Source organism: Mixophyes fleayi, chromosome 3 (assembly GCF_038048845.1).
Source record: "Mixophyes fleayi isolate aMixFle1 chromosome 3, aMixFle1.hap1, whole genome shotgun sequence".
NCBI classification, from domain to species: Eukaryota; Metazoa; Chordata; class Amphibia; order Anura; family Limnodynastidae; genus Mixophyes; species Mixophyes fleayi.
The window spans coordinates 65,894,511-65,907,149 of NC_134404.1; the positions used below are offsets into that span (position 1 = coordinate 65,894,511).

General features: G+C 41.0%; 1 protein-coding gene across 1 annotated transcript in view; it reads left to right on the plus strand.

Annotated features, from left to right (window-relative positions):
* The window catches only part of NEU4 (neuraminidase 4), a 22,041-nt gene continuing 9,402 nt past the window's right edge, over nt 1–12,639 (plus strand). Inside the window, exons 1-2 of the mRNA XM_075201603.1 lie at nt 1–193; nt 11,938–12,143. Coding sequence (XP_075057704.1) covers nt 11,943–12,143 — 201 coding nt within the window. The 5' untranslated portion in view covers nt 1–193; nt 11,938–11,942. The remainder of the gene's footprint in view (nt 194–11,937; nt 12,144–12,639) is intronic.

Consider the following 12,639-nt stretch of genomic DNA (forward strand, 5'->3'; position numbering starts at 1 on the left):
GAGGTTGCAGTGACTGTCACTGACTGCTGACTGGGGGGGAATTTCTGGGTCGCTTGCAATGTCATCACATCTAGGTTTGTAGGTAGAAAGCCCTGGAAGATAAAAGAACATAATGAAAAATGGATAAAGAGAGCGAAGGTTTGACCCAGCAGCATGAAGAGGAACACAGGAGGCTAAGAATCATTTTTCACAGGTAACAGTTTGGAAGTAGATAAAAGTAATCCAACCTGCAGTATATGATATAAGTAAGAAGCTTCATTTTTAAGATCGAGTTTCACACCGTTGACAGACAAAGAAAAAACACAGCTTGAACCAGGATCCTTAATGTCCTTGTCTGGATACACATTAAGAAATGAAAGGATAACCGTTTATTATTAATGTAAGTTAAGGTGGAAAGAAGCCAATATGCAGGAAGCGAACAAGTTATTTCAGTAAGGAAAACAGGAACAGTAACAACAAGGAAAATGGCACAGATGATAATGTACAGGTATATGATGATAAGACACTGTAAGGATTGTAACTGATTTAATGAACACATTCATGATCATAAGAGACAAAGGGCCTGATTCATCAAGGCATGTATGTACCGAGCTTATCATACGCAAAATCACTCTGCGCATGCCAAGAACCAGCCCTGTCCGCTGCGTCTTCCAGCGCAAAGGACATGTGCTTTTCTAGGGGAGTGAACAGGGTGTGGAAGGGGGCGTTTTGCCATTGTCAATGTACAGTAGAGTCGTGCCAAACACAAGCGCACGCAGCTATGTCCGAATCAAGCTCTGGGTATTGCAAAGGTTTTCTTTCATATCTCTAGCTGCAGAGCTAGTCTAAGTCCTGAGCACTAGTGATGACAGGCTTGTATGCATGCTACAACATGTGTATGCAAACAAGAGCAACTGTACAATGTATTTTATGTTTAGTAGACATTAATAACATCCTAATAAATGTATTTCATGAGAAAAAAATAAACAAAAACATTATTTGTTTGTTTTTTTTAAATTAATCACTGTTTTATTTTTAATGCGTTTATTATTAACTGGTGACATCAATTTTCTATATATTTTCTTTTGTCTGCCTTGATAATCCAAAGAAGAGCAGTGGCGCACGCAGGGGGGGTTTCTGAGTCTCCAGAACCCCCCCCCCCCGCGCTAACTTAGTGCTCACCATATCGGCACTGTCCTATACAGCAGCCGCGGCGCTGTCAAAGAAGCGTCCGCGGCGGTGTTGTATTGTATACAGCACCGCCGCGGACGCTTCTTTGACAGCGCCGCAGCTGCTGTATAGGACAGCGCTGCCTAAACGGAGGATATTAAGAGACAGAGATGATTGTAATGGATACAGAGTACATGTACAGGATATTAAGAGACAGAGATGATTGTAATGGATACAGAGTACATGTACAGGATATTAAGAGACAAAGATGATTGTAATGGATACAGAGTACATATACAGGATATTAAGAGACAGAGATGATTGTAATGGATACATAGTACAAGTACAGGATATTAAGAGACAGAGATGATTGTAATGGATACATGGTACATATACAGGATATTAAGAGACAGAGATGATTGTAATGGATACAGTGTATATCTACAGGATTATAGACAAAGATGATTGTAATGGATACAGAGTACATGTACAGGATATTAAGAGACAGAGATGATTGTAATGGATACAGAGTACATGTACAGGATATTAAGAGACAGAGATGATTGTAATGGCTACATAGTACAAGTACAGGATATTAAGAGACAGAGATGATTGTTATGGATACATAGTACATATACAGGATATTAAGAGACAGAAATGATTGTAATGGATAAAGAGTACATGTACAGGATATTAAGAGACAGAGATGATTGTAATGGATACAGAGTACATATACAGGATATTAAGAGACAGAGATGATTGTAATGGATACAGAGTACATGTACAGGATATTAAGAGACAGAGATGATTGTAATGGATATAGAGTACATGTACAGGATATTAAGAGACAGATGATTGTAATGGATACATAGTACATATACAGGATATTAAGAGACAGAGATGATTGTAATGGATACAGAGTACATATACAGGATATTAAGAGACAGAGATTATTGTAATGGATACAGAGTACATGTATAGGATATTAAGAGACAGAGATGATTGTAATGGATACAGAGTACATGTACAGGATATTAAGAGACAGAGATGATTGTAATGGATACATAGTACATGTACAGGATATTAAGAGACAGAGATGATTGTAATGGATACATAGTACATGTACAGGATATTAAGAGACAGATGATTGTAATGGATATAGAGTACATATACAGGATGTTAAGAGACAGAGATGATTGTAATGGATACAGAGTACATGTACAGGATATTAAGAGAAAGAGATGATTGTAATGGATACAGAGTACATGTACAGGATATTAAGAGACAGAGATGATTATAATGGATACAGAGTACATGTACAGGATATTAAGAGTCAGAGATGATTGTAATGGATACATAGTACATATACAGGATATTAAGTGACAGAGATGATTGTAATGGATACAGAGTACATATACAGGATATTAAGAGACAGATGATTGTAATGGATACAGAGTACATATACAGGATATTAAGAGACAGAGATGATTGTAGTGGATACAGAGTACATATACAGGATATTAAGAGACAGAGATGATTGTAATGGATACAGTGTATATCTACAGGATTACAGACAAAAATGAGTGTAATAGGTACAAAGAACATGTGCAGGATATTCATAGACAGAGATGATTGTAATGGATACAGTGTATATCTACAGGATAAGAGACAGAGATGATTGTAATTGATAGAGAGTACATGTACAGGATATTAGTAGAGATGATTGTAGTGGGCACAGTGTATATGTACAGGATAATATTACCAGAGTTGGACTGGCACGCTGGGGAGCCGGGGTATTCCCCGGTGGGTCCCGACGCCTGATGGCTTCGCCCACTTCATTGGTAGGGGAAGCAGGGTACTAAAAAAAAAATACTCACATGATCTCGGCACCAGTGCCCCTTCTTTCTGCTCCATTCGCACTAAATGTCAGGCATGACGTCATCACTTCACGCCCGACATTCAGTGGGGAGCGGCACAAAGAGGAACCAGCAAGAAGACAGAAGAGAAAAATGAAGCCAATAGGAATGTAAGAAAAGGAACGGAAGAATGGGGAGGAAAGCAGGATGACACAGAGTGATGAAGGGAGAGGGGGAGAAAAGCAGGACGGCACATAGTGATGAAGGGACGGGGAGGAAGCAGGATGGCACACAGTGATGAAAGGGGGGGACCCGGATGGCAGAGAGTAATGAAGGGGGGAAGCAGGATGGCACAGAATGATGAAGGGAGGGGGGTCGGATGGCACAGTGTGACGAAACGGGGGAGCAAAAGCATCATGGCACAGGGTGATGGTGGGGGGCCAGGAGAAGCGGGGAGCAAAACCAGCATGGTACAGTGTGATGAAGGGGCCAGGTGAAGGGGGGGCAAAATCAGCATGGAGGGCACAGTGTGATCATAAGGAGGCACAGCATGGTGATGAAGGGACACAGTAATGTGTAAGTGATAGCACAGCGGGCTTGTTGCAATGTAGTATGTGTATGATGGCACAGGGGGCTTGTGGAAATGTAGTGTGTGTGAAGTAGGTAGTGGCTAATTTATGGGTGCTATTTTGCTTGTGGTGTGATGGTGAGGCAATTTAATTTTATAGTGGTGACTGTTCATTTAAGACAGGGTGGTTTGGGGGCAATTAATTGAATGTAGGGCTGAGTTTCAGGAGCATGAGGTCTATTTATTAAATGTAAATATGAATTATTTAATGGCAGTGATTATTGCGGGAAATATGTATATTTATTATACGTAAATAGGTATATTTATTATACGTAAATCCCTCTAATTTATTGCTGGGGCTGTTTGCAGGGAGGGATATAGATCTATTTACTAAATGGGAACACTTATTATTTTAATGTTGGGGCTGGAGGAAGGCCTAAGTATTAATCGTTGGTGCTATTGATTTAATGCCGGGGCTGGTTGGAATTTTCTAAATGTACCAATTTTTTTCCCAATTAGGGCCCCCAACATTTCAGAATTCAGACAAGCCAGGACTAAAGAAACCAGCAGCCACAGGTGGTGAAAGTGACAACAACAGGTAGGAGAGAGCAGGATAGTCTGTCAAATGTTCTGATTCTAGTGGGACAATCCCGAATTTTGGTGACTGTTCTGTCCAATCTAAGGGGCAGGTACTCTTTATATACACACTACATTCTTTACATACTACAATGTGGAGCTAGTTGTCCTTCGTGGACTTACCACACCACCTCTAGTGGTTTGGTTACGCCCCTCTAGTGGCTGGCCACACCCCCTCTGGTGGGCCTCCACAATTGCCCCAGTCCAACACTGAATACAATTTAGATAATTGTAATGGATACAGAGTACATGTACAGGATAATAAGAGACAGAGATGATTGTAATTAGAGATGCTCAGGCTCGGTTCCCCGAGAACGGAACACACCCGAACTTAGCAGATCCGAGTACTGAGCCGAGTTGGCTCGGTACTTTTGCGTGCCCTCGGAATTGAGAAACAAGGCAAAACATCATTGTTACGTTATTGGATCTCGCGAGTTTTGGATTCTTTAAGTACCGCCCTCCATGGCAATCCAGCGCCATTTCACAGAGGTACACAGAAGGGGTTGCACGGTTCTTGGCAGTCTCTAGCGCAGTTGGGCAGTGTCATAGGTAGAAAAGAAAGAGGAGGGGTAGTATTGTTCTTCAAAATCTCCAGTGACATTCAGGAGAGCTCCATTGCTCCATTGTTAATTGTCATTGCTGAAATAGAAATACTAGGGCTGGCAGTCTTGGTCTAAATTTGCAGTCACATTGTACGAAGTTATATAGCTAACGTGCAAACCGGAGAGCTCCATTGCTAATTGTCATTGCTGAAATAGAAATAATAGGGCTGGCAGTCTTGGTCTAAATTTGCAGTCACATTGTACGGTGTTATATAGGTAACACACAAAGAGGAGAGGTCCATTGCTAATTGTCATTAGCACCAAGCAGCTGCTGGCACCAGTCATACTGATAGTAATCCCACTACGTCATCTGCTAAAGCCTATGTTAAAGTGCATAGTGTTTTTAAGTCAGGGAAACAAAAATGTAAAAAAACACCTTTCACCTTGGCCAAGAAAAAAAGACCTGTAATCCAGGCAAAGTTATCTGCAGAAAAAAATAGAATTGCCAACATGCCATTCTGCACATGCAGTGGCAAGAAAAGAATGAGGCCTTCGCCTTTCCCTATGAGTGCTAGTTCTGCAACTGTCACTGAGGCATCTTCTTGTAAGGTCAGTAATGACCAAGCAAGACCTTGTCATTCTGACTCCAAAAGTGGTGTCCAAATACTTTTATGAGTAAAAGCCGAGCTGGAAGAAAACAGTAAGGCATTAGAGGAAAATGTATGTTCAGATTCAGAAATGACACAAATCCCTGAGGAAAGTCTATCCACGAGTGCTATGTGTAAGCCTGACCTTTCTGATAGTGTACCCATAAAAAAGGCCCATTTCAGCATTTCTGCAGATGTGTGGATGAGCAGCCCAACTGTAACCAGTGACACACAAATTGAGGATGCTAATTTGGAATTGCAACAGGACGAGGGGGATATTTGTGTAGCTGACGAGGGCTCTAATAAGGATGTTGATGAGGATGATGTTGTTTGTGTAAGTTCTGCACCAGTGGAAGCAGTTCTTGCACGTGATAAGAAGAAGGCCATTGACATGCCTGGGCATAAGACCAAAAATTCACCTCTTATGTGTGGAATTATTTTTACCCAAATCCTGACAACAGTTGTCTAGCCATTTGTAGCGTTTGTAAAGCCACAGTCAGTAGAGGTAGGGACCTTAACCATCTAGGAACCCCATCCATGTTATGCCATTTGAAACGAGTTCATGGCAAGCTGTTGGGAAAATTGGAAACTTATGCTAAAAAAAAAATAACAACAAGCAGTCCAGCATCAGCTAGGTCCCTTCTCTCAGCTAGATCTTAACACTTGCAATCTACACCCACAACGTCCTCATCAATATCTTCAGTAGCGAACGGAGTTAGTCCTGCATCCAAGTTGGTAAAGCTAGATGACTCCTCCACTATCCTGGATTCCTCAGAAGAATTCATGAGCGTTAGGCCCGCTGCTGCTGCTGCTGGCGGTGGATCTTCAGTCCAGAAGCAGACCAAGAAGAAGACTACAACAATTGACTTTTAAATAATCATTTGCAAGAGGAAGCAAGTATGAAATCTGTCACCCAGTCGCAAAGCGGATCACAGACACCATGGCGACTATGCTACTATTAGATCTGCATCCAATATCCACTATTAATGCAGCTGGTTTTAGACAGTTACTTAAGGTCTTGTGTCCCCGTTACCAAATTCCCTCATGACACCATTTTACTAGAAAAGCTATTCCTCACCTCTACCAGAAGGTTCGTAAAAATTTAATTATTGGGTTACAAAATGCCATTCTACCCACTGTACTCTTAACCACAGATATGTGGACAAGCGGAACTGAGCAAGCTAAAGATTATAAGACTGTGACAGACCACTGGGTTGGTGATTCGCCTTCACCAGCAGGAACAGCAGCAGCATGTACCTAAGTACGTCACATTTTTCAGAGGCAGTGTATCACTGGCTTCACTAAGAGGCAGACAGCTGACAATCTGTTACAAAAACTAAGGGATATCATTGCAACATGGCTTATCCCGCTTGGACTTTCCTCAGGATATGTAATTTCTGATAATGCCACCAATATTGTGAGGGTATTACAGCTGGGTGAATTCCATCTCATTCCCTGTTTTGCTCACACAATAAACTTGGTGGTGCAGAGCTTTTAAAAAAATGACAGGGACGTGCAGGAGATGCTGTCTGTGGCCCGTAAAATATATGGACATTTCCGGCATTCGGCAACAGCATGTAGAAGATTGCAGCAGCTACAAGAGCAATTAAATTTGCCCTGCCACCAACTGAAGCTAGAGGTGGTGAAAAGGTGGAATTCCACCCTTTATATGCTTTTGCGGATGGAGGAACAGCGAAAAGCCATCCACGCTTACTCCACAAGCCATGACATTGGGAAAGGAGGGGTGATGTATTTTACTCAAGTGCAGTGGAGAATATTTTTCGTGTTGTGCAAGGTGCTGAAACCATTCAAAGTAGTCACCTGTCAAGTGAGTTCAGACCGGAGCCGGATTTAGACCTCATGGGGCCCTAGGCAAGATACTGGTTTGGGGCCCCCTCCCTGAAAAAATCCATAGCACTATAGTTTTTTAGCATAAGCTATACCCCTATTCAGAGGCTGGCTGGCAGACTTTAGCCCGGGGGGCAAGCACATAGCACTGTCCCATAAGTAGCGGCCCATTTTTAAAGGGTGGTCTCACCGCCGGCCCTGGGAGGGCCCTCTGGGGACCGCTGGGCCCTAGGCAATTGCCTAGGTTGCCTAGTGGTAAATCCGGCCCTGGTTCAGACACTGCTAGCATGAGTGAAGTAATACCCTTAATTAGACTTTTGGAAAAGCAGCTTGAGAAACTGAAGGAGATTAAACAAAGCAATTATGCTAAGCATGTCGGACTTGTAGATCAAGTACTTTATTCGCTTCGCCAGGATCTAAGAGTTATCAAAATCTTGAAATCGAATCCCTACATTTTGGCGTCTGTGCTTGATCAAAGGTTTAAAAACTATGTCTTCTCTTTGTTTCCAGCTGACCCAGATCTGAAGAGATGCAAGGAGCTCCTGGTGAGCAAGATGACAGCTCAAGTGTTACGTAACAGGACAGCGTCTCCTCCTTCAGTTTCTCACTCAATTGCTCCTAGGAAAAAACTTAGCTTTACCAAGAGACCCAGGGATGATGCAGATGACTCAGCACAACATTTTGATATCTGGTCTTGTCTAAAAGAATTGACCAAAAAAAGTGACACCTCTGCCGTAATTCCACCTGATCCTACTATCAACATCTAAAGGATGGTGGAGGATGATTTTAACAACAGCATAGAAATAGACACATCAGACACTTCCTTTGGATACTGGGAGGAAAAAAAATGGAATTTGGAGACCCATGTACCAACTCCTTTGCACTGCCTAACCTGCCCACCCTCCAGTGTGTACTCGGCAAGAGTTTTCAACACAGCTGGGAACCTTGTCAGCGATCGGTGTAGGAGGCTACTTCCTCAAAATGTGGAAAATATTATGTTCATAAAAATGAACTTCAATTTCCACGAGGAAGGACTTTCCTGCCAATTATATCAAAATACTGAGACTTCTGTAATGGTGGATTCCAGCAGTGATGAATTTATAATGTGTGAGGATGATGCACACACTGATGAGGGTGAGGATAAGGCTGAAGATGATGACAACAACATCTTGCCACAGTAGAGTTCATTAACAGCACTGTTACCTTAGGTGCCTTAAGCCCATTGTTACCTTGTTTTGTGGGGCCCAAACAAACCAAGCACTTCAGCCACAAGGAGTGGCACTTTCGTTGTTGTGTGCTTTGCAAAAATCTTAGATACCCATTGATGATGCAGATGACTCAGCACAACATTTTGACATCTGGGGCTAAATGTATCAAGGTCCGATTTTTTTCAGCATTTTAAAATGTCAACAAATCGCGGGTGATAACCCACAATTTTAGTCTCAAAGTCGCCAGTTATATTAAACTGCGATTTTTACTCTGATCTTAAAAATCGCTGGTCATCTCTGGCGATTTGCTGTGATGTCAAACACTCCTGTGATTAGCAAACTCTCCTGTGTTGTCCTCATCTAGCTGCGAGATTAGTAAACACTTCACTGTTACACTGTTCTGCCTATACAGCCAGAGGTCTGGCAGCTGTCAAATGTTTAAAAAGAGATAAAAGTTTTTTTTAAAAAAAGCGTGGGGTCCCCCCCACCCGAGCACTATTAAACCTAGTGCTGCTAGCCTACTGCTGGTTACGTGAAAATCGGGGGCAAAAATGTTGTGGTGTCCCCAATTTTCACTTAACCAGCACTAGGCAAACCAGCCTGGGGTGGGTGGCACTATAGCAGGGGGACACTCGGCAGGGGTCTCCCTGCCATAATGACAAACCAACCCCAGGCTGTTCAGTTCTGGGCTGGATTCCCTAGGGAGCGGGGTCTACCGAAAAAAATGAGAGGGCCCCCCCTTTATGAAAACCCAGCCCAGTGCTGAAAGCACTAGGGCTCTTCCTAAACCCCTGGGCGGTGGGTGTAGGGTAATAATGGCGATTATATAGTTAAAAAAACAAACAGACGCCATTTTATTTTGTGGAACTACAAGTCCCAGCCAGCCCGGGCTGCCATAAACAATGTGGGCATGCTGATACTTGTATAACTACAAGCACCAGCATACCCATGGCAGCCAGCGCATGCTGACACTTGGAGAACTACAAGTGCCAACATGCCCTAACACCCACAGTTGGCTGGGACCTGTAGTTCCACAAAACAAATGTTAAATAAACCACTAGTCCCTGTTTAAAACCACCACATTTTAATAATAATAATAATAAAAACCCAATACAAAAAATACACACCCTCATTAATACCACATATATTTATTACAAATAAGAAAACCCCAAAATACTTATCAATCACATTTCTTCTTCTTTCGTCAGCAGCTTTTAATCCAATAATGCTTGAGAACCAAGTCCAAAGTATTTGTAATTTCAAAGTACCTGCTTGAAATGTCCAAAAGTATTTTGTAATTCCAAAGTTCAACTTGTAAATGTCCCAAATAAATTTGTATCCCAAAATCCATGCCTGGAAAAATCTTCAGTTCTTCTGGCCAGGAGGGCCCCCTTGTTGATAGCAGTCTTCTTATCTTCAGCCAGAAGGGCCCATTATTTGTAATCCAATCCGGAACATGCTTGGTTAAAAAAATATGAAAAAAAGGACAGACGCAGCAAAACAGCTTCTATACTGTAGAAGCTCCGATACACAATGAACTTAGCTCATGCGCAAGGTCTATTTATAGTATAAGGGATTTTCCCACGCTGTCGTAATCTGCACTTTAAATCAAAGGTACTTAACTATGTTGTAATTTTTGGGGAATTGAGGCTGATTCGAAGCTCAATGATGAACTTGCTTTTTGCTATGAATTACAATGGCTCTTTTCAGTGCATTGTCTGGCACCCTGGATTGGTCTTGGTCTTATAAAAAGCACACATCCCGGGGTAGTCAGAGTTCGTCGCCATGTATTAGCTGTAGAATTACCTCAGTTATCCAAGGAACGGGTGGAGCGATCAAATGAACCATAACTGATTTCATGATCAATCTTTCCTAGATGTGCTATGAACTGCCGTGTGTTTGTGTCATTGCTCTGTCGCTTAGCATCCAGCCAGGTCGCTGCAGTCTTTGTTTGAAAGTGTATGAAATTAATATTGTGACCTGTGAGGTGGTCAAAATTGACTGCAAATGACTTGAAACTAGTGTTATTGAGGTTAATAATAATGTAGGGGAAAAAAGCGCAAAATGATGTAATTTTAGAAAAAAATAGGGATCCAAAACCAAAAACAAAATACGCAAGGGCGGTTTTGCCAAAACCAAAAAAAAACATGAAGTTAATCCAGATCAAAAACCAGAACACGGGGGTCAGTGAACATCTCTAATTGTAATGGATATATAGTATATGTACAGGATATTAGGAGACAGAGATGCTTGTAATGGATACATAGTACATGTGCAGGATAATAAGAGACAGAGAGGAGTAATGGATACAGAGTAGATGTACAGGATGATAAGAGACAGAGTGAAGTAGAGTGAATATAGTGTATATGTACAGAATGCTAAACAAAGAAGAGGAGTGTAATTATTATGATTACCATCCTTTATATATAAAATGCCAACATACTGTGCAGTGTTGTACGTTGTGAGCATCATGATGTAAATTACATACAATGATCTGAAGATGACACTTCAGAAATAGACTTAATGTCTAAGGGGTATATATACTAAACGGCAGGTTTGAATAAGTAGAGATGTTGCCTATAGCAACCAATCAGATTCTAGCTATCATTTTGTATAATGTACTAAATAAATGATATCTAGAATCTAATTGGTTGCTATAGGGAATATCTCAACTTTTTTAAACCCGCAGTTTACTAAATATACCCCCAAGAGTGTAAGGAATACAGTGCACATGTAGGTGATGATAGAAAGACTTGTACAATGTAGATTGTAATCCTGACAAAATTGTCCTTTGAAAGACACGATTTTGAAGTCTTATATAGAGCTATCAAACCAGTAGGTAAATAGTAGGTATACTGGTGTGTTAATGTAGTTTTAAAACAAAAACAAAAGAATGGTGCACCCTCCTCCCCTGTGCTCATAGTGGAAGGGTGAATTTGTCTAGTGGGCCCCGTTCCCCTAGGGAATTTAGCCCCGTACTGAACATGTTTTTTTTTTATCATCTCGATTTTGCAGCCACCAGCCAAGACTATGAGCTCTGGTTCTGTCAACACAGTTTTTTCTATATTTATTTCTGCATATGAGTATGCATTAGTTGTGGTGTTTTATATATATATATATATATATATATATATATATATATATATATATATATATATACACATAATATATTTATATATAATATATATGTAGACATTGGTCACCATCTACAGACTGGGGTGCAAGAGGGGGGTCGCCCACCACGTATAAACAGAGATATTCTGCAGTCACCTAATTCAAAATGAATAATATACTAACTGCTTTTTCTATTTTAAAAACAGGCGAGTGCTGAGTATCTGTTTCTTTATATATGTGTATATATATATATATATATATATATATATATATATATATATATATAAAAAAACAAGTACTATTAATGCTAGATATTAATATGAGTGTTTTCTCAGTGAAGAACTTCCAAGTTGCATTTGTACTTTTCAGTTGTTATGGGGTCCCGTCATGTTCCTGCTCGCACAGTTCTCTTTGAGAGAGAGAAGAATGGAGTGACATATCGTGTACCAGCCCTCCTGTACATCCCACGCTGGTCAACACTGTTGGCATTTGCAGAAGAAAGACTTAGTGCGGATGATGCCCATGCTAATCTGCTGGTATTACGCCGTGGCACTTTTTACCGCAACTACGTGGAGGTCAGAGGGTACTTGACAAACTGAAACATATCTAGTCATTTTCACACAGTGCCATTAACTAAAACAATGATGATTTATTTGTTTGGAATGTAAGAGAGAGTTAGGAGGTTCTTGCTCACACTCCAACAAGGATAACTTAACATTCCACTACTCAGGGACTTTTCTTGCCATGGTGCACCCCATCCCACACAGTGATCCTCTTACTTCAGTACCACTGCTGCTACCAGCCATACTGCATTTGCTTAGGAACAACGCTGCAGTACTGTGCAATTTCATTAATCCGCTTATCGGCTGACATCCTTTACCTTTACAATCTTACACCTACAAGAGTTAACTTACCACTATAAATAAAAACACAGAGACCTGTTTTGGCGAAATGAAAGGTCAGAAATGTATTGAAAGATAAATTTATTGAAAATAGGTGGCAAATATAAGCAGACCAATCAGCCCCAGGCCACACCCGTAAGTTGTAAACTTTGTCTGAATTATTTGAACA